The sequence below is a fragment of the Balaenoptera acutorostrata genome, chromosome 3 (assembly GCF_949987535.1).
Source record: "Balaenoptera acutorostrata chromosome 3, mBalAcu1.1, whole genome shotgun sequence".
NCBI classification, from domain to species: Eukaryota; Metazoa; Chordata; class Mammalia; order Artiodactyla; family Balaenopteridae; genus Balaenoptera; species Balaenoptera acutorostrata.
The window spans coordinates 95912178-95932499 of NC_080066.1; the positions used below are offsets into that span (position 1 = coordinate 95912178).

Sequence of the window (20322 nt, forward strand, 5' to 3'; positions counted from 1 at the left end):
TCAGAATCATGAAGGGTTTTTTTTGTTTTTTTAAGTTATTTTCAACAACTTTCCGTGTGCATAGCCAATGAACCCATTTTGTTCTGAAGTTAAGGGAATAATTCACTTTGATGTATTAAACGTTTATTGGTCTCTTTGTGGGAAGAATACTGTATGTAGGAACTATGGTTATTCTCTGGATCAGCCTTCTTTAGTAAAGATAATTTGAAGGCTGTGCTGTAGGAGAGACAGGCCCTTCTAAACATCACTGTCTTTGCCTGCTTCAGTTGCAGCAATACCAATACTACAGTGCAGGCCTGCTCTCCACATATGACCCTTTCTATGAGCAACAACGGCACCTTCTTGGACCCAAAAAAAAGAAATTCAAGGAAGAAAAGAAACTTAAAGGTGAGCATATTGACCTGCCTTCTACCTTTACTCATTCTTAGTTCCAGGTACGTTTGGGCTTTGAACATAATCCATGTAGTAGAAATTTGCTTTATCTGAAAAACCCTAGTCTCCCTTATCCAATTACTAGTTGTAAATAGTATTAAATTTATTTTGTATTTGGTTTATGATCTTTTCTAGAATTATAAAGACATGAGAACTATAGATTCTTTGCCAGAGATTTAAGCCAATTAGGTTATTCCTTTTTTTCTTCTACATACTCTCCAAATACTGAAAATGTTCTGGGACAGGAAGAAGTTAGTTATACACACGGAAGTATGAAGAGTCACCTGAAGTATTTGGAATAAGTTATAATTGTTGCTGTATGTAGTGATTTAAAATAGACACCTCCTGATGATCTTCTGTAGTGATTGTTTGCATGTTTGCCAGGAAATGTCTTTTCCTCTCTGAGTTCCAAGCAGCTGGAAATCAGGAAGGAAATAGGAAAGGAAAGTTTTAGACTATCTGTACTAGGCAGATTTTATTCCCCTAAAGGCATGAACTCTGTACAGAAACACTCTTTTCAGCCTTCTTCCCTTATTTCGTCCACATCCTCCTTGTTTATCTCAGTATTTTCTCATCCTTCCACCCTCCCTCTCAAACTAGATTTTTGTTTCATGTGAAGTTTTCTTTTCGCAGGTCTTAGTGTCATATCAGTTAATGCATTTTTTTTCTTTCTCTGTTATTTTTCTTTAGTCAACTTACATTGCTACCAAGTAGAAAAGTTTCCTTCCTCTGATCATGACTTGAGTTCATGATACTTCATAAGCCTCCTTTCCTATTGTTGGGTTCAAAAGAAATACAGTTCTTAGGTTCTCTTCTATTTCTCTTTCATGTAAACAGAGGAAGTATCCAGTGTTCTTTTTTGAGGTAGTGTTAGCTTCTTTGTGGAATATTCATGGACCTGAATAGATAAAAGGAAAAACATTGCCAGTCTCAGTGGAATGAGAAAAGAACCTTGATTTTTCTTAAAGTGATGAGGTTGTTTTGTGACTTTCTCCTGTGGAAGGGAAGAAATGAAACCTTCTTAGAGTCTGTCTCCTTTGCAGCTAAGTTGAAAAAAGTGAAGAAGAAAAGGCGAAGAGATGAAGAACTTTCCTCTGAAGAATCCCCTCGTCGCCACCACCACCAGACCAAAGTGTTTGCCAAGTTCTCTCATGATGCACCTCCTCCTGGCACCAAGAAGAAGCACTTATCCATTGAGCAGCTCAATGCTCGTCGCAGGAAAGTATGGCTCAGCATTGTGAAAAAGGAACTACCAAAGGTAAGTGAGTGCCTCCAGATAGAATGTTTTCTCTGCCTGCCCTCCAAAGAGAAGCTGTGAGAGCTAGATACTTTCACAGGGTTCAGAAAGAAAACTAGTCTTTTGGAATTAGGAAAATCCTGAATAGTACTCTCTTCAGTTAACTGATTTTCTAGAATTTGATCAAAATACATGAGATAATTGTTGTGTTATGCTCCATGGCCAAAAAAGTGGAGGGAAACCTCTTTGAGGAATGCAGTTTTCTTACATAAAGAAATAGAGATTTGACAGCAAATTGATAGGTCATAATGCAGGAAATTAAAATGATGGACATGTGTTTCTTACACTTTATAAACATTTGGATGTTACTGAATAATCACAGGTATTAGAAGAAAATGTGAATGATTTAGGAAAAACATGTATAAGCATTCATTTTGCTCTTTTAATTTGCTTGAATGTTTTATTTTGATATACTAATTTCAAACTTAAAAGTTGCAGGAATAATGTCTGTATACCCTATTTATTTATTTATTTATTTGTTTATTTATGGCTGTGTCGGGTCTTAGTTGCAGCACGCGGGATCTTTGTTGTGGTGCGCAGGCTTCTCTCTAGTTGTGGCGTGCGGGCTCCAGAGCGCATGGGCTCTGTAGTTGCTGCACGCCGTCTCTCTAGTTGTGGCGTGTGGGCTTAGTTGCCCCGAGGCATGTGGTATCTTAGTTCCCCAACCAGGGATCGTACCAGCGTCCCCTGCATTGCAAGACCAGTTCTTAACCACTGGACCACCAAGGAAATCCCCTTATACTCTTTACTTAGATTCACCAATGGTTTGCATTTTACCCAGTTAATTGCTTCATTATAAATTGAGTGCAATCTTAATAGACATATGAACAGGATATTTTATGAATTAAAGAAGATGATTCTAAACTCAATGTGGAAAAAGTCAATATGTGAGAATTGCTAGGGAAACAGTAAAAAAAGCCTTCCCAAACATTAAAACATACTATAAAATCTCTACAGTTAGAACAGTGTGGTACTGACACATGAATAGGCAGATAGACTAGTAGTACCTTTAATAAATGGTGTTGGGACAACTAGATAGCCATTTTGAAAAAGGTAAAATTAGGTCTGTATCTCACACATATACTCCAAATGGATTTGGCATCTCAATGTAAAAAAAAGAAATCATACAAATATTAGAATAAAACGACTGCATTTCTATCTAATATTTGTGTAGGAAAAGAGTTTCTAACTATGATTCAACATCCAGAGGTAATAAAAGAAAATACTCTTAAATTTGGCCACATAAAAATAAATTTTTGCATGACAAAAGACAACTGACAAACTGGGAGATATTTTTTTATTTTTTAAAATTTTTTATTTTTTAAATTCAATTTTGGCTGTGTTGGGTCTTTGCTGCAGCATGTGGGCTTTCTCTAGTTGCGGCGAGCAGGGGCTACTCTTTGTTGCGGTGTGTGGGCCTCTCATTGCAGTGGCTTCTCGTTTTGCGGAGCACGGGCTCTAGGCGCGCGGGCTTCAGTACTTGTGGCACACAGGCTTAGTTGCTCCGCTGCATGTGGGATCTTCCCGGACCAGGGCTTGAACCCATGTCCCCTGCATTGGCAGGCGTATTCTTTTTTTTTTTTTTTTTTTAAGGATTTTCTTATTTATTTATTTATTTATTTATTTATTTTTGGCTGTGTTGGGTCTTCGGTTCGTGCGAGGGCTTTCCCCAGTTGCGGCAAGCGGGGGCCACTCTTCATCGCGGTGCGGGGACCGCTCTTCATCGCGGTGCGCGGGCCTCTCTCTATCGCGGCCCCTCCCGTCGCGGGGCACAGGCTCCAGACGCGCAGGCTCAGCAATTGTGGCTCACGGGCCCAGCCGCTCCGTGGCACGTGGGATCTTCCCAGACCAGGGCCCGAACCCGTGTCCCCTGCATTAGCAGGCAGATTCTCAACCACTGCGCCACCAGGGAAGCCCGGCAGGCGTATTCTTAACCACTGCGCCACCAGGGAAGTCCCCATTATTTACATTGAATACTACAGTCAAAGGGCTGTTACCTCTAATAATATAGAAAGAACTGTTAAAAATTGAGGGACTTCCCTGGTGGTCCAGTGGGTAAGACTCTGTGCTCCCAATGCAGGGGACTCAGATTCAATCCCTGGTCGGGGAACTGGATCCCACATGCATGCCACAACTAAGAGTTCACATGCCGCAGCTAAGAAGCCCGCATGCCACAACTAAAGGCCCCACATGCCACAACTAAACATGCCACAACGAAGATCCTGCATGCCGCAACTGAGACCCAGTGCAGCCAAAATAAATAAATATTTTTTTAAAAAATGGAGGGACAAATGACCACAGATTCAGTAGACAAATGGGAAAATGTCAAGAATAGACAATTAGCAAAGAAAGATACAAAAATGGCTCTCAAACATATTAAAAAGGGTCAAAGTCTCTCATAATTGGGGTAGTACAAATTAAAATAACACTTAGACACCATTTGTCACCTATCACACTGGCAGAAATTTTAAAATATGACAACACATTCTGTTAAGGAGCCTGTGGGGAAGCAGGTGCTCACATACATTACTGATAGGAATACAAATTAGGACTGTGTTGCAGGGAAAGTTGACAACACCTAGCAATCTACAGATGCACTTACCTTTAAAATCAGCACTACCAGTTCTAGGAATCTACCTTAAAGCTAAAGCAACCATAAAAAAATACATGTAAACAAGGTTATTCATTGTAGCATTATGTGTAATTGCGAAATAACAGAAACAATCTAAATGGTCATATATGGGGCTTGAATTAAACGATGGTAGATCTGTCCAGTGGATTATTATACTGCTGTTAAAAATAAAGAACGAGGAAGACCTCCCTGAACTGATATGAAGTAATTTCGAGGACAATACAGTTAAGTGAAAGAGGCAAAACACAAAAAAGTAAGTATACCCTTCATGTAAGAATAGAGGGAATACAAGAAAATACACAAATATCTGCTCATTCGTTCAAAAGAAATTCAAGAAGAATGAACCAGCAGTTAAAGTGATTGATTCCTTATAGAGGGCAAGTGGGGAAAGGGTAGAAAGGAGGGAAGGAATGGGAACAGGGTAGCAAGGATGAGAAGGAAGGAGTCTTTGAGTATATTTTGTATAAGGCTGACTTTTAGAACCATAGTAATGTTTCACAGATTTCTGATATACCTCCAATATTAAACCAACCAGGATGTGGGTGGAGAGGGAGGTTGGGGCGATGTGTGGTCAAAATGGAATAAAAGTAGGAACAAATGAACTTAACTGTATTAGAAATGAGTAACATGATCAAGTTGCAGGGAGTGGGGAAGAAAGAACTCATCTAAGTAACTGAGGAGAACGTTATTTTGATTGGATATGTAAGGCTAAAGACTGATGGAACTATGCGTAAATGCCATGATTGACATAGTAAAAGTGTTTCTCATAGGGGAATGAATAGATTAGCAATTTTGAAACTACTTTATGTGTATACTAGGAATGAACAAATAAGTAAATATATTGTAGATGAGCCAGTTTCTCACTGCTGGAGAAAGAAGTTAATAAGTAAGGAGAAGGGGAAAGCTAAAATGAAGCCCATGAAGTTTGACTGGGATCAGAGGTATCAGTATAAATGCATGGTTTTATATATATATACACACATACAGATAGATAACTGAAATATACTTGGGTGTGTATGCATGGATTAGCATGCATATGTATATTTTTTCTGGTTCTGTTTGCTGAGAGGGCCTAGAAGCAGTGACACCCCAGTAACAACGAAGATACCTAGCAACCAGGTCTTGATTTCTTAGTTACTTACTTATTTATTTTTGGTTGTGTTGCATCTTCATTGCTGCGAGCAGGCTTTCTCTAGTTGCGGAGAGCCGGGGCTACTCTTCGTCGCAGTGTGCGGGCTTCTCATTGCAGTGGCTTCTCTTGTCGTGGAGCACGGGCTCTAGGTGCGCGGGCTTCAGTAGTTGTGGCGCACGGGTTTAGTCGCTCTGTGGCATGTGGCATCTTCCCCAGACCAGGGATCGAACCCATGTCCCCTGCATTGGCAGGTGGATTCTTAACCACTGCACCACCAGGGAAGTCCCTGGGTCTTGATTTCTAAACAACTTTTATTCTCTAATAAGAGGAACCAAGGCTCCTTGAAGAAGTACCTTATTCCAGAACTCAGCAGGGAAAATACAGAATGAACCTTAGGGAATTTTCTGGCGGTCCAGTGGTTAGGACTTTTTGCTTTCACTGCCGGGGCCCAGGTTCAATCCCTGGTCAGGGAACTAAAATCCCGCAAGCCGTGCAGCGCAGCCAAAGACAAAATGAAAAACATTTTAAAGTGGTGCCAGAAAGTAAAGAAGTTCTGAAGAAAGATCGGGGGGAGGTGGGGCTTCTCAAAAGAACACAGGAGCCAACCTGAAGGAGCGCCTCGTGGCCAAAGTTAGAATAATTTGAGCAACAAAATAAATAAGAATAATACTGGATTTTGACCTATAGAATAAAAGAAATATTTGTCAGTCCATACTGTTATAAGTAAATACTTGAATAGACAAAGTGTAGAAGGAACAACTCTTCCTTTCAGTAGGAATTCCGGTTAGTAAGTGTAGAAGGAAAGAAGGAAATAAAATTATCCTTATGCAAACACCACAGTAATAATTGTTGCAGACTACATTTATGAATGCTAAAATTAGAGGGCAAAAGTTAAAGGAGAAGCAGAAGTTGCATAGCTTCAAAATTGGCAGAGTGCACCTTAACCAAATGATCAAAGTAAACATCACTAGTAATATAAATTTTGATATCATGAACTCCTTGATGTGATGCACTGAGAGGAACACATCATCAAAACATCATTTCTCTGGTATTCTTGCCATAGTAAACGATGTCATTCCCATCATGAGGAAAAACCGGAAAACCACACGTTTTGGGACACTTTACAGAATAACTGATTGGTGCTTTTCAAAAGTGTCAAGGACATGAAAGAGAAGGACTGAGGAAATGTTACATACAGGAAGAGATTAAGGAGAAGAACAACTAAATGAACGCATTGTGAGATCCTGTGTAGGATCCTGGAACAGTGAAAGGATATTAGTGGAAAAGTTGTTGACATTCAAATAAGACTTATATATAATTTGGTTAATACTTTACTGGTGTTAATTTCCTTGCTTTTTTTTTTTTTTTTTAAATTCGTAAGTGTCGAGAAGCATCACTTTTTATTTATTATTTTTTAAAGGGAACTTTATTTAATTAATTAATTTATTTATTTATGGCTGCATTGGCTCTTCGTTGCTGCATGGGCTTTCTTTAGTTGTGGTGAGTGGGGGCTACTCTTTGTTGCAGTGCGTGGGCTTCTCATTGCGGTAGATTCTCTTGTGGCAGAGCATGGGCTCTAGGCACATGGGCTTCAGTAGTTGTGGCGTGCGGGCTTCAGTAGATGTGGCTCACGGGCTTCAGTAGTTGTGGCTCATGGGCCCTAGAGGGCAGTTAATTTCCTTTCTTAATAATTGCACTATGGTTATATAAGTTGCTAAAATTAGGGAAAGCGGGGGTGGGGAGTAGTAAGGGAACTCTACTATTTTTTGCATGTTTTCCATAACTCTAAAGTTAGTTCAGTTTCCTCACACTGTATACAAAAATAAACTCAAACTGGATTAAGGACCTGAGAAGATCTGATAAGATCTGAAACCATGAAACTCCTGGAAGAAAACATAGGCAGAACAACCTTGGACATAAATTGTAGCAGTATTTCTTTGGATCTGTCTCTTGAGGCAAAAGAAGAAATAAAAGCAAAAGTAAACAAATGGGACCTAGTTAAATGTAAAAGGTTTTGCGCAGCAAGGAAAACCATTGACAGAACAAAAAGATAATGTATAGAATGAGAGAAGATATTTGCAAATGGTATGACTGGCAAAGGATTAATATGCAAAATATATAAACAGCTCATACAACTCAGTATCAATAAAGCAACCTAATCAGAAAATGGCCAGAAGACTTGAATACACACTTTTCCAAAGAAGACATGTAGATGGTTAACAGGTACATGAAAAGATACTCAACATTGCTAATCATCAGAGAAATGCAAATCAAAACAAAAATGAGATATCACCTCACACCTGTCAGAACGGCTGTTAATCAGAAGGACCACAAATAACAAATGTTGGAGAGGATGTGGGGAAGAAGGAACCCTAGCACACTGTTGGTGGGAATGTAAATTGGTATGGAGGTCCCTCAGAAAACTGAAAATAGAACTACCATATGATCCAACTAGAGAAAGCCCGCGCACAGCAACAAAGACCCAACGCAGCCAAAAAATAGATAAATAAATTAATTAAAAATTTAAAAAAAGAAAAAGTATGGCAAGAATAATGCAAGGAACTGCCATGTATCTTTTACTCGTATTTAGCACCTGTTTGCCTCATTTGCTTTTGCCATATAAATGCATACTTTTTTTCTCACTCATTTTAAGGGTTAGTTTGAGATTTTGTGCTAAATTTACTCCTAATAATTGTGTGTTTCCAAAGAAAAAGGAAATCATCTAGTGCATAACCACAGTGCAGTATTAAAAATTATTATCTGACCCATAGGTTTTCATATTTCATCACTTGTTTCAATAATGTCCTTTATAGCACTTTCCCCACCTCTGAATCAATCTAGGACTACATGTTGCATTTAATTGTCATGTCTCATTAATCTCCTTTATTCTGAAACAATTCCTTAGCTTTCATCTTTCCTGACATTGTTATTTTGAAGAGTATACCATTTTGTAGAATATTTTTGAATTTGGGTTTGTGTGATGTTTCCTTGGGATTAGATTTGAATTATGCATTTTTGGCAGTATTACTAGAGAGTGATATGTTCTTGACATATCTCATCAGGAGGCACTTGACACATCTGTCCCTATATAGTGATATTAGCTTTGATCCCTTAGTATGATGGTGCCTCTGTACTGTGCAATTACTTCCCCTCCCTCCATAGCAATTAATAAATATTTCTGGAGAGAGTATGTGTTTGAGCATTCTTTTTTTTTAATTGAGATATAGTTGATTTATAATGTTAGGTGTACAGCATAGTGATTCAAAATTTTTATACATTATACTCCATTTAAAGTTATTATAAAATATTGGCTAAGTTCTCTGTGCTATACAATATATCCTTGTTGCTTATTTATTTTTTATACATAGTAGTTTGTACCTGTTAATCCCATACCTCTATCTTGTTCCCTCTCTTCCCCCTTCCCACTAGCAACCACTCGTTTGTTCTCTATATCTATGAGACTGTTTCTGGTTTGTTATATTCGTTTGTTTTATTTCTTATATTCTACATGTAAGTGATAACATACAGTATTTGTCTTTCTCTGACTTATTTCACTAAGCATAATACCCTCTAGGTCCATACATGTTGTTGCAAATGGCAGAATTTCATTCTTTTTTATGGCTGAGTAATATTCCAGGGTGTGTGTGTGTATGTATCACATCTTCTTTATTCATTCATCTGTTGTTGGACACTTAGGTTGCTTCCATATCTTGGCTATTTTAAATAGTGCTACTATGAGCATTGGGGTGCATGTATCTTTTTGACTTAGTGTTTTCGTTTTCTTTGGATGTATACCCAGGGGTGGAATTGCTGGATGATATGGTAGTTCTATTTTTAGTTTTTTGAGGGCCCTCCATACTGTTTTCCATAGTGGCTGTACCAATTTACATTCCCACCAGCAGTGTGCTAGGGTTCCCTTTCTCCATATCCTCTCCAACATTTATTTGTGGTCCTCTTGATGGTAGCCATTCTGACAGGTGTGAGGTGATATCTCATTTTTGTTTTGACTGAATTTCTGTGATAATTAGTGATGTTGAGCACCTTTTCATGTGCCTATTGACTTTGTATGAACATTCGTGATGGGAAAAGTTACAGAAAAACTTGTTTCATACTTGGTGAAGAGGCTTCAGATGATGCCCTCTGATGATAAGGAATTCAGTGGGAATATTTGAGATTTTTATCTTTAAAGTGGCAGTAGTTGCTTTAGAATTAGAGAAAGTTTTTGTTAACAGCCCTAAAAATTCCCTTAATCAGACAGTCTGAGGTGGGATTATTATAGAAATGGCTTTCAGGCCCTTTGTATAACTTCACACCCATTGTTTCTTTACAGTCTGGGGGAGATTTCTTTAATAGTCAGAGAGCCACTCAGCTCTGCCTCTTCTTTCCCACGTCAAATAAATGGACCATCATGGTTAAAATCAGGTTTCTTTATTGAAGCTAGTTTTTTTTAAGTGAAGTGGTAGACATAATAAGCAGCTTGAGACTTGGTTGTGGGCTGCTGAGTCATCTTGTGTTAGATCTGCCTCGGAATTTTTGTTGAAGAAGGTGAGGTCAAGTGGTGGTAGAAATTAAGTAATAGTGGCAGTGGGTTTGCCTTGGCTGGAGGTAGGGCTAGAATCACAAACTAAGAAGCTAGTTTACCTTTCTCCTAATGATTTTTGTATCTGAGTGCCCTGCTGTCTCAGCTTCTTTGCATATTGACCCTAGAAAGCAGTGTTCTAATCAGGGTGGTGCTAGGATTAGGGTATGTTGTTACATTTTCCTTGTTCACTTCAAGCCTTAAATATAGCTTAAATTTTTTCCAGAAGGATACAGAAGACTCAATTTAAGGCAGATGCAACACCAGTTTATTTTTTTTAATGAGGCTTTAGGAGCTTTATGTGTTGTTCTGAGTTGGTACATTTGGGTGACTCTTAGAAGTAATGTATTTTATTTTAATTGAAAGAAGTAATGTATTTTGACTACGCTTGGTTTGGCATTTTATTTTTTAATCTTTGAGGAGATCAGTAAAGTACGGTGCCAGTCTACACAATCTTATTTCAAAAAAGAATCCTAAATGAAGTATTGTTTTTAACTATTTTAGGCCAACAAGCAGAAAGCTTCAGCTCGTAACCTGTTTCTCACCAATAGCCGCAAGGTACGATTATATTTCCCATTTTATGTTTTGCTGGAATGTGTTCTTATTATTTAGATCTATGGTTGCTGCTCTTGTCTCCTGTGACCTGTTGATACTTAATCTAATAGTACTTAAGAGAGTTTCTAAATGTTCTCAATCTATTTTTTAAACATCTTTATTGGAGTATAATTGCTTTACAATGTTTTGTAGTTTCTGCAGTATAACAAAGTGAATCAGCTATACATATATCCCCATATCCCCTCCCTCTTGCGTCTCCCTCCCACCCTCCTTATCCCACCCCCTAGGTGGTCACAAAGCACCGAGCTGATCTCCCTGTGCGATGCAGCTGCTTCCCACTAGCTATCTCTTTTACATTTGGTAGTGTATATATGTCAATGCTACTCTCTCACTTCGTCCTAGCTTACCTTTCCCCCGCCCCGTGTCCTCAAGTCCATTCTATACATCTGCGTCTTTTTTTTTTTTTAAACATCTTTATTAGAGTATAATTGCTTTACAATGGTGTGTCAGTTTCTGCTTTATAACAAAGTGAATCAGTTATACATATACATATGTCTCCATATCTCTTCCCTCTTGCATCTCCCTCCCTCCCACCCTCGCTATCCCACCCCTCTAGGTGGTGACGTCTGCATCTTTATTCCTGTCCTGCCCCTAGGTTCGTTAGAACCTTTTTTATTTTTTTTTTTAGATTCCATATATATGTGTTAGCATACGGTATTTGTTTCTCTCTTTCTGACTTACTTCACTCTGTATGACAGACTCTAGGTCCATCCACCTCACTACAAATAACTCAATTTCGTTTCTTTTTCAATCTATTTTAAAAATAAAATTGCTCTTCCTCGCATTTCTGGTTTTCAAATTTTTGGGGGTAAGACCATAGCCTACTGTTAATTCCTTGGGCAGATCATGCAGTCATCCTGTGCTCAGTCTCTTCATCTAAGAAATGATGGTATTAATACTTTCCCTTAGAGGGAATTAACGCAACTTTCTTTGGGTATTGTGAGAATTAGATGAGGTAACCTTACTAGTTGTGTTTCCCTGGGCTAGTTACTCATCCTCATTTCCTCATCTATATATAAAATATCAACTTCATAGGGTTTTTGTGGAGAATGAGTTAGTTTAATATATGTTAAGCTTAGAATGGTGCCTAGCATATAATAAACACTGACAGCTATTATTATTATTATTATTATTAAAAAAATTTTTTTGGCCACGCCACACGGCTTGTGGGATTTTAGTTTCCCAACCAAGGATTGAACCCCCAGGCCCTTAGCAGTGAGTATGCAAAGCCCTAACCACTAGACCGCCAGGGACTTCCTGAAGGCTTTTATTATTAATGTGTATGATAATATTTCAAAACTTCCTAGAACATCTTAGGTTATTATACTTTTTTTTCATCTTCTCAGGCAATGTGTCTGTAGATTTCTCATCCCTGATATTACTTTGTGGCCTGGGACTGGCTCACAGGACTGTATAGAGACGTTAATCAGATTAGGGAGAAAGAGATGTGGCCATAGGAGGACTATATGCCCTGAACAGGTTGAGGGATGCTGTGGTTTAGAGTCCAGGGAGAACTGGCCCCGGTGTTGGTCCTCCTCCATTGTGATAACATTGTTGTCACTTGCAGCTCGCCCACCAATGCATGAAGGAGGTGCGTCGAGCCGCCTTGCAGGCCCAGAAAAACTGTAAGGAGACCTTACCTCGTGCTCGCCGCCTCACCAAGGAAATGCTTCTATACTGGAAGAAGTATGAGAAGGTGGAGAAGGAACACCGCAAACGTGCAGAGAAGGAAGCCTTGGAGCAGCGGAAGTTGGATGAAGAAATGCGGGAGGTAGGGCAATAGCATGAAATTTTGAAAACCGTAATTGCTGCAGCCATATTAAGAGATGGGTTAGCATTTCATAAGTTGTAAATCTAACCAATGAAATGGTTGAAAAAATATTTTAAGACATAACTTTGAGTATAGTGATTTTAGTCCAGTAAATCAGTTCTGTTTTTATTCTTTTAGTAAGGCCCTCTCCCTGGCCTTCACCTCTCTTCTATGCTCATTTCCTCTCTTCTTTTTTTTTTTTTTTTTTTTTAATTTTATTTATTTTTGGCTGTGTTGGGTCTTCGTTGCTGAACGTGGGCTTTCTCTAGTTGCAGCAAGTGGGGGGCCACTGTTCGTTGGGGTGCGTGGGCTTCTCATTGCAGTGGCTTCTCTTGTTGCAGAGCATGGGCTCTAGGCGTGTGAGCTTCAGTAGTTGTGGCGCACGGGCTTTGTTGCTCCGCGGCATGTGGGATCTTCCTAGACCAGGGCTCAAACGTGTGTCCCCTGCATTGGCAGGCGGATTCGTAACCACTGCGCCACCAGGGAAGTCCCCATTTCCTCTATTCTTTGTAGCCTTATTCTTTTGAATATTTCTGGAGGACACCCTTCCCCAGCCTCCCCCCCCCAAAAAAACAAAAGGAATGAAAGAAAAAACAGCTTAGAGCTTATCTGGGCTTGGTTCCAGATGCTGGCTGTAATTTCGATTTGTTGGAAGATGAGGGCTGGTTGCCAAATTTAGGGCCAGATAGGGACAATGGACAACTAGCTCAGTTTTCTGAGACACCCCCCCCTCCCCAACCGCTGCCACCTACTTTTCTGTTTTAACTTGCAGTCAGTTCTCTTGCTAAGCTTGATATCAGCTGAGAGTATTATTCAGGGAAGCAAGAGGAGAGATTAAGAGGACAGAGATATTATGTTGCCATTGGTAAGCCCATTGGGATGAGTGGAAGGACAGTTGAGGTCTGGAGAAGGAAGGGAATCAGAGGATTGAATGTTTTCTTTCGGGTATAGGTAGTACTCCTGTCAAAGCAGAGCCATGGAGACTCTTTTGAGTTCTTGGTCTTCCCTCCTGTCTCATGCCTTTGAGGGGGAATATGGATTTTGCCCAGTTCTCTTAAGTCCCTGGGTGACTTGTTTCTTTGCATGGAAGATAAACATATTATTGAGTTAGTAAACTTTTGATGCTAATGGAAATATTTGCTCACTGAGTTTAGAGGCATTTGAGTTAGTCACAGATCTTGAAGTTTTGAAACTGACTTGGCTTATGATCTAGGTTTGTGAGACATTCTCTCAATTATGTTGATAGCTAACTGATGAGACTTTCATCTGTGATTATGTTGACTTATGTGTCTTTTTCTCTGAATTTTTTTTTTAAGTTACTTTATTTATTTATTTTTTCATTTATTTTTGGCTGTGTTGGGTCTTCGTTTCTGTGCGAGGGCTTTCTCTAGTTGTGGCAAGTGGGGGCCACTCTTCATCGCGGTGCGTGGGCCTCTCACTATCGCGGCCTCTCTTGTTGCGGAGCACAGACTCCAGATGCACAGGCTCAATAGTTGCGGCTCACGGGCCTAGTCGCTCCGCGGCATGTGGGATCTTCCCAGACCAGGGCTCGAGCCCATGTCCCCTGCATTGGCAGGCAGATTCTCAACCACTGCGCCACCAGGGAAGCCCTGAATTTTTGAATTAAGACATTTTTGATGTATCCTTGTTCCCTTAATTTGCCTTCTTCATTTAGACACATAGTAGTTGACTTCCTTAAGGTTAAAGGAAATGTTACTTTTTATGGTTTAATTTAGAAAGGTTTTCTTTTAATTTTTGGCCGCACCGCGCCTTTTGCGGTATCTTAGTTCCCCTACCAGGGAATGAACCCGTGCTCCCTGCAGTGGAAGCACGGAGTCTGAACCACTGGACCACCAGGGAAGTTCCGAGAAAGGTTTTCTTGTCAGTACTTTAGCTTTAGAACATGAACATCTGTATCCTTTATGAAAATAAATCAGTTTTCTCTCAAACTTTCAGATTTTTTTTCTAATCTGAATTTGGCTAAAGTGTTATAAAACCTTAAGGAGAAAGCCTAGTTTTGTGTAGCATACTTTGGGACTTATGTCCTTCCTGGCCATGTTCCTTATTTTATTGTTGTTTTTCTTTTGTGGAGGTGGATCAAGGATAAATCAAGTATACTTCATAAGAATTTTATTATAAAATAGTTTATGCAGAATAATGATTCTTTGATTTGATATTTATTGTGTATGCTGTATTTCATATAATTCAGTCTTTTGGCTCATTTGCTTACTCATTTTATTGTTTATCTTGAAGAATGATTTTTACTGACATAATGATTATTTTCCTTACTAGGTTATTTCAGAGGCACTTTGAATTTAGCTTTCTCATACTTTAAAAAAAGGTATATGTGTTTGTGACTTTGTATTTGGTCTATATTCATGTTTTATAGCTATCATTATCACAAATGAACAGTAGGCTGTTTTGGGGAGCATTTTCTTTTTTTCATGGGCTTCTTATTCTCAGATACCTCCTGCATTGACTTTCAGAATAATTTATAGCTCTTCATCACTTATTTTGCCTTCTGGTGTTAAAGAAGAGTTTTGGACACATTTATGTTTTTAAAAATAATAAAGCTGTACACGTGTATTTATCACCCAAGTTATTAAGTAAAGCATGTTGTTTGAATTTAGTTGGTATCTCAGTGCCATTAAAGAAAAGTAATATAGTAAAGAAATAAGCATTTTAGGCAGACGCCTAGTGGAAAAAAGATTTTATTTTGTAAAGGAGAGCAAAACGTAGGTTATTATTAGGCTATAAATAAAGATTATTCCTTGCTTTTAGTACCACTGACTTAGTTATAATAAAATTTGTTCATTAGCAATTTTTACCTTTCTAAAGGTAAAGAATTTGTAAAGGAATTGTTTGCAAACTATGTATAAGTTTAGTGAATTCTGTTGACTACCCTTGTATATGATTGGTGATTTGACTCTTTTCACTTTCATCTTTTTTCCCCTTTAGGCCAAGAGGCAGCAGCGAAAACTGAACTTCCTCATCACCCAGACAGAGTTGTATGCCCATTTCATGAGTCGCAAACGAGACATGGGTCACGATGGGATCCAGGAAGAAATCTTAAGGAAACTGGAAGATAGTTCTACACAGAGACAAATTGACATTGGCGGAGGGGTGGTAGTTAACATCACACAGGAGGATTATGGTGAGTCCTGAATCAGGAGTGGGAGGAAGGAGATACCCAAAATTTTTTCGTATCTCAGGTTATACTCATCATTAATTCTTGCAAGTTTTGTCTTGATTGATAGGTAATATTGATCAAAAGGGGGATTTATTTTATTGGAGTAGGGAAAGTGTGAATGTTTGTATAAAATAAGCATATAAAAAACTTTTATTAAAGAATTTGAAAAGGAAAGGGTGTGGTTATATGATCTTGCAAATTTGGGAATATTTTGTGTGTTGATTTGTTAGTAGAAATAAAAGGTATTGTATCAGAAGAATTCAGTGAACATATCTAATTAGAGAAAATCATCTCTCACGTAACAGGATTCTTGGTGATGTGAGTAAAGCATGAGAAGAGACTGTTTTGGTATTTTTATGACCACACAGGGAGGAATTGGGGTAAAGTTTGAGAGGAAGTTCACAGAGAATAGTGGTCAAGATCATGTTGAGTAAGAATAAGAGAAAATGAGAGTGTTTCAGATTATGTTGGGATTTACACAGTCTCTGTTTCTTCTTTTGGAATAGTTTCACCTGGTATAAATATATTACAATTTTGAATCCTCATTGTCTTGCTTTTCCTGGCTTCGACATTGCTTCGTGCAAGAAACGCAGGATTGGGAGACTGGGGCTCAGTCTCCTGGTGGCTTTTGTGAGCTGGCTTTGGCTCCTAGAGACCATGGCAGCCCTCTGCCTCCATTGCCACTTCCAGGTCCTTACCTCTGTCAAGTAATTTGAGCCTATCTTCTCCCTCACCCTCTGTGAACTTAGGGATAAATAGAATGTGGGCGTCAGGGATCCACATATGCTAGTATAAATTGCATCCTTAAAGGAGATCAGTTAATGAGGTGTTATAATCTACACATTTCCCTTTTCAGATAGTAACCATTTCAAAGCCCAGGCCCTGAAGAATGCTGAAAATGCTTACCATATTCATCAGGCTCGGGTGAGTCTTAAAAATGAAATGTTGGGCCCTGGAAATACAACTTTTTACTTAGGTGGTCCTCCTTTAATCTTAATCGTATTTTCAGTTAAAAACATTAATGGATGTGTACGTGTGTATGTGACTGCATTGGGCGGGGGTGTGTGTCTCTATTTACTTGAGAGTAATAGAGGAATACCTGAGGAAATATGGAAAACGAGCATTCACTTGTCTGAGCTTTAAGAATGTGTTGATTGACGCTAAGACAGTTTGTCTATTTTTTTTCTTCTGTCCTCCCTGGTAATCATGGGTAATACAGAATGAAGTGCATCATGGTTGTTTAGTGAAAAAGTCCACACTGTTGCTTGTTAAGAAAGTGATACCATGTGTTAAAACTGCTAAGTTAGCACCTTCTTTCACTTTAGTAATAACTTGCTTATTCACGATATAGTGACATTTAGTGAAATCAGAAAGAAACTGCAGTTAGATCAAATTAAGTAAGGAAAATACAGTTTAATATACTGCATAGAAGCCCCTGTGTAACTTTGACAGGGTCCAAGTCAAGGATAGAGACAAACTCAACCTATTCCTCGCCAACCCCAACCAAACAGGTTTTATATCAAATCTTTAATAAATTCATTGATGAAGCAAGTAATTGTGTGATATGGCTTAGTGCCTGTCTATCAAAAGCGTATTCTCAATATAATTGTTAAAATAATTTTAAAATATTAGTAATATACTTTAATGTACGCTTGACCCTTGAGTAACTCTGGGAGTTAGGGGTGCCGACCTACCCTGCAGTCAAAAATCTTTGTATGACTTTACAGTCAGCCCTCCATACCTATGGATCCACATCCACAGATCCAACCAACCACAGGATCAAGTAGTACTCTTGCACATACTTAGTGAAAAGACTTCATATATCAGTTGACCCACACAGTTCAAACCCATGTTTTTCAAGAGTCACGTGTATTATGCTTACATGTAATATATTACATTATATTACCAGAAAGTTTGTTCCCACTAGCACAAGTTAGATATATTAGCATTATGAATTTTATTTGAATTTAATTATTTTCCTCATATATTTCTTCTAATATATTTTTATATTCCAGACAAGGTCATTCGATGAAGATGCAAAAGAAAGTCGAGCAGCTGCCCTACGGGCAGCAAACAAGTCTGGCACTGGTTTTGGGGAGAGTTATAGCCTGGCAAACCCATCTATCCGGGCTGGTGAGGATATTCCACAGCCTACAATTTTTAATGGCAAATTAAAAGGTTATCAGCTGAAAGGCATGAATTGGTTGGCAAATCTCTATGAACAGGTGAATTTTAGAACTATGTCATACCCACTCTGTTTTGTTTGTTATCTGTTTTCCTAAAGTCGTTGGTTCAGTGTATTGTGAAATGAGCACAAGATAATGTTATAGATTTCATCCTTTTAAAAAAGCTTTATCGTTTGATAAGAATCAGAAAGATGTCTCTATATTTCTAACCTGGAGATTTTATTGGGGATTATTTGTATCATGTATAAAGTTTGTCTTAAGTGGTCTTAGTAATAAACCTGATTGCATTTGTACCTGGATTAGATTAGCTGAAAAACTGGCTTTGGCATGTTTGTCTCATGATTCAGAGTTGTAGCTGTGGAATTGGCAAAAGGAATCATTACAGTAGTAATAGTGCTAAAGCTGGGTATCTCTAGTCACTTTCCTTTGAACAAGTCTGACATTTTGGGTAGTTCTTTTTGGCAGTAAGTTGAACCCTGTGTAATGCAATGTGAGAGGTGTTGACTATGTGTATTTTTTTTCCAGGGTATTAATGGCATTCTTGCCGATGAAATGGGACTTGGTAAGACAGTACAGAGCATTGCCCTCCTTGCCCATCTGGCTGAGGTGGGTAGATGCATGCAGTCTTTTCATCTTCCTCTCTCTCCATCCTAGGGTCATTTTCTATTGAGAATCAGCCATTATCAAGCAGTACGCTAGACTGTAGCATACCAAGACAGTAGGACTTGCTCCTTGCCTTCAAGGCCTTTACAGGGTGATACAGTGTGGTGAAACATTCTGGTTTTCAAGAAGACTAGGACAGTTTCTAAGCATGTGTGTTTTCATTCCCCATCTCCCACTTCTGTAGAGAACCACCATTGTAGTGGCAAAAACACTGTAGTTAGTTAGATCAGAAGACCTTGTTTCACATCTCAGCTCTGTGCTTACTAGCAGTGTAAACTTGGACAATTCGCTTAGCCTCTTTTGACCTGACTTCACTTTAACTCTGTGAGGTTTAGTTTCCACTTCTGCAAAGTGGGGATAATATCTACTTTACAGGAAATTTGTGAGAATTAAGTGAGAAGAAATGCGTGAAAGCATTTTGAAAAATGCAGAAAACTCTATACCAATTAAATAATAGTAAAATAGTTGTGATCATCTAGTATAAGGAAAAGCAACACATACAAGTCAGTATGTCATAAGTGCTTTGTGAATGATATAAACTAGGACCTGTAAGGGCGGGTGGGGAGTAATTGCTTGGTTTTTTTTTCTCAAGGTGTGTGCGAGCAACTTCCTAGCCTGTGTTATTATTAACATAGAATATTATTTTTCTTAACATAGGATATTATCATTGAGTGTGCAGGTATGGGAGATAGGAACCATTTCTCTTGTTATAATGCATCTCCTATTCTTAAACTCCTCTTGTTGTTAATTATAATTTTGAATTAAATTTCTTCAGTTTTCCTGCAGTTGGCTGACCCAGTTTTTCTGTTTCAGAGAGAGAACATTTGGGGACCTTTCTTAATAATTTCACCTGCTTCTACACTTAACAATTGGCACCAGGAGTTTACTAGATTTGTTCCTAAATTTAAGGTAAAAATCAACAAAATTCTCTTGCTTTTTAAAATAAACTTTCTGACTCCTTTTTTGCTGCCTTACTTAATTGCTCATAATAGCTTTTAATTTCTTACATTTTTTTCAAAATAACCTTGCATACATTTCCTGTCAAAGTTACTGATGGGAGCAGTAAGACAGCATATTACATCCTTATGTTTTATGAGAAAGCCAAAGTCCAGTTTGAGTGATTTGCTGCATTGACCACATGAATTGTAGCTCCTGGTTGTACTGCCATAATAGAAAATGTCTACCTTGCTGGCTTAATATAGGTTTTGATAAATCAAGGTACATATACTATAATTTATGGCATTGTTGTCCACACTCCCCCCCCGCCCCCCCCCCAAGATGTAGTCATAGATTATCTATTTTCTTGACACTCCAAAGCCAGCTCTTCAGTCTTGGTCCAGATTATAATGTCTAAGGTAGATAATGTGAAAGTTGCATTTAACTAATTCAGAGGAAAAGAATTGAGATTTAGGTAGGATGTGATCAGCAGGGAAATACGCTGCATCAAGTATGGACAAGATTTAAATAGGGGTTTAATTATGCAGAGTTGTTGGGATGTAAGAAAGAATGGATAGGATTTTTTATATTATTTGCAAGTAAAAAGAAGGAAATGAGTTAAATATTTGTTTTGTCCCTAAAGGAATATAATGATAATGAAGTTGAAGTAAGAAGGATTTTTTGGAGATATGTATCAAGAGATAGTGACATGATCTCTGATCTTGGGTCTCCATAATAATCATGGGTTCCATGCAATTTAAGAGGTCATGGGAGGTGTTTTTCTGGCTTATACTTTATAAGGAATAGGGACGTGTCTGGGATATTCCACTTTGGGGCACCTTTGTGTTTG

At 38.5% G+C, this 20322-nt stretch overlaps 1 protein-coding gene across 2 annotated transcripts in view; it reads left to right on the forward strand.

Moving 5' to 3' along the window:
• The window catches only part of INO80 (INO80 complex ATPase subunit), a 128977-nt gene that overhangs the window by 31080 nt on the left and 77575 nt on the right, over positions 1-20322 (forward strand). For both annotated transcript variants that reach the window (XM_057543716.1, XM_057543717.1), the window contains exons 6-14: positions 267-387; positions 1476-1690; positions 10577-10630; positions 12255-12458; positions 15456-15651; positions 16544-16611; positions 17703-17912; positions 18399-18479; positions 19350-19445. In XM_057543716.1, coding sequence (XP_057399699.1) covers positions 267-387; positions 1476-1690; positions 10577-10630; positions 12255-12458; positions 15456-15651; positions 16544-16611; positions 17703-17912; positions 18399-18479; positions 19350-19445 — 1245 coding nt within the window. The remainder of the gene's footprint in view (positions 1-266; positions 388-1475; positions 1691-10576; positions 10631-12254; positions 12459-15455; positions 15652-16543; positions 16612-17702; positions 17913-18398; positions 18480-19349; positions 19446-20322) is intronic.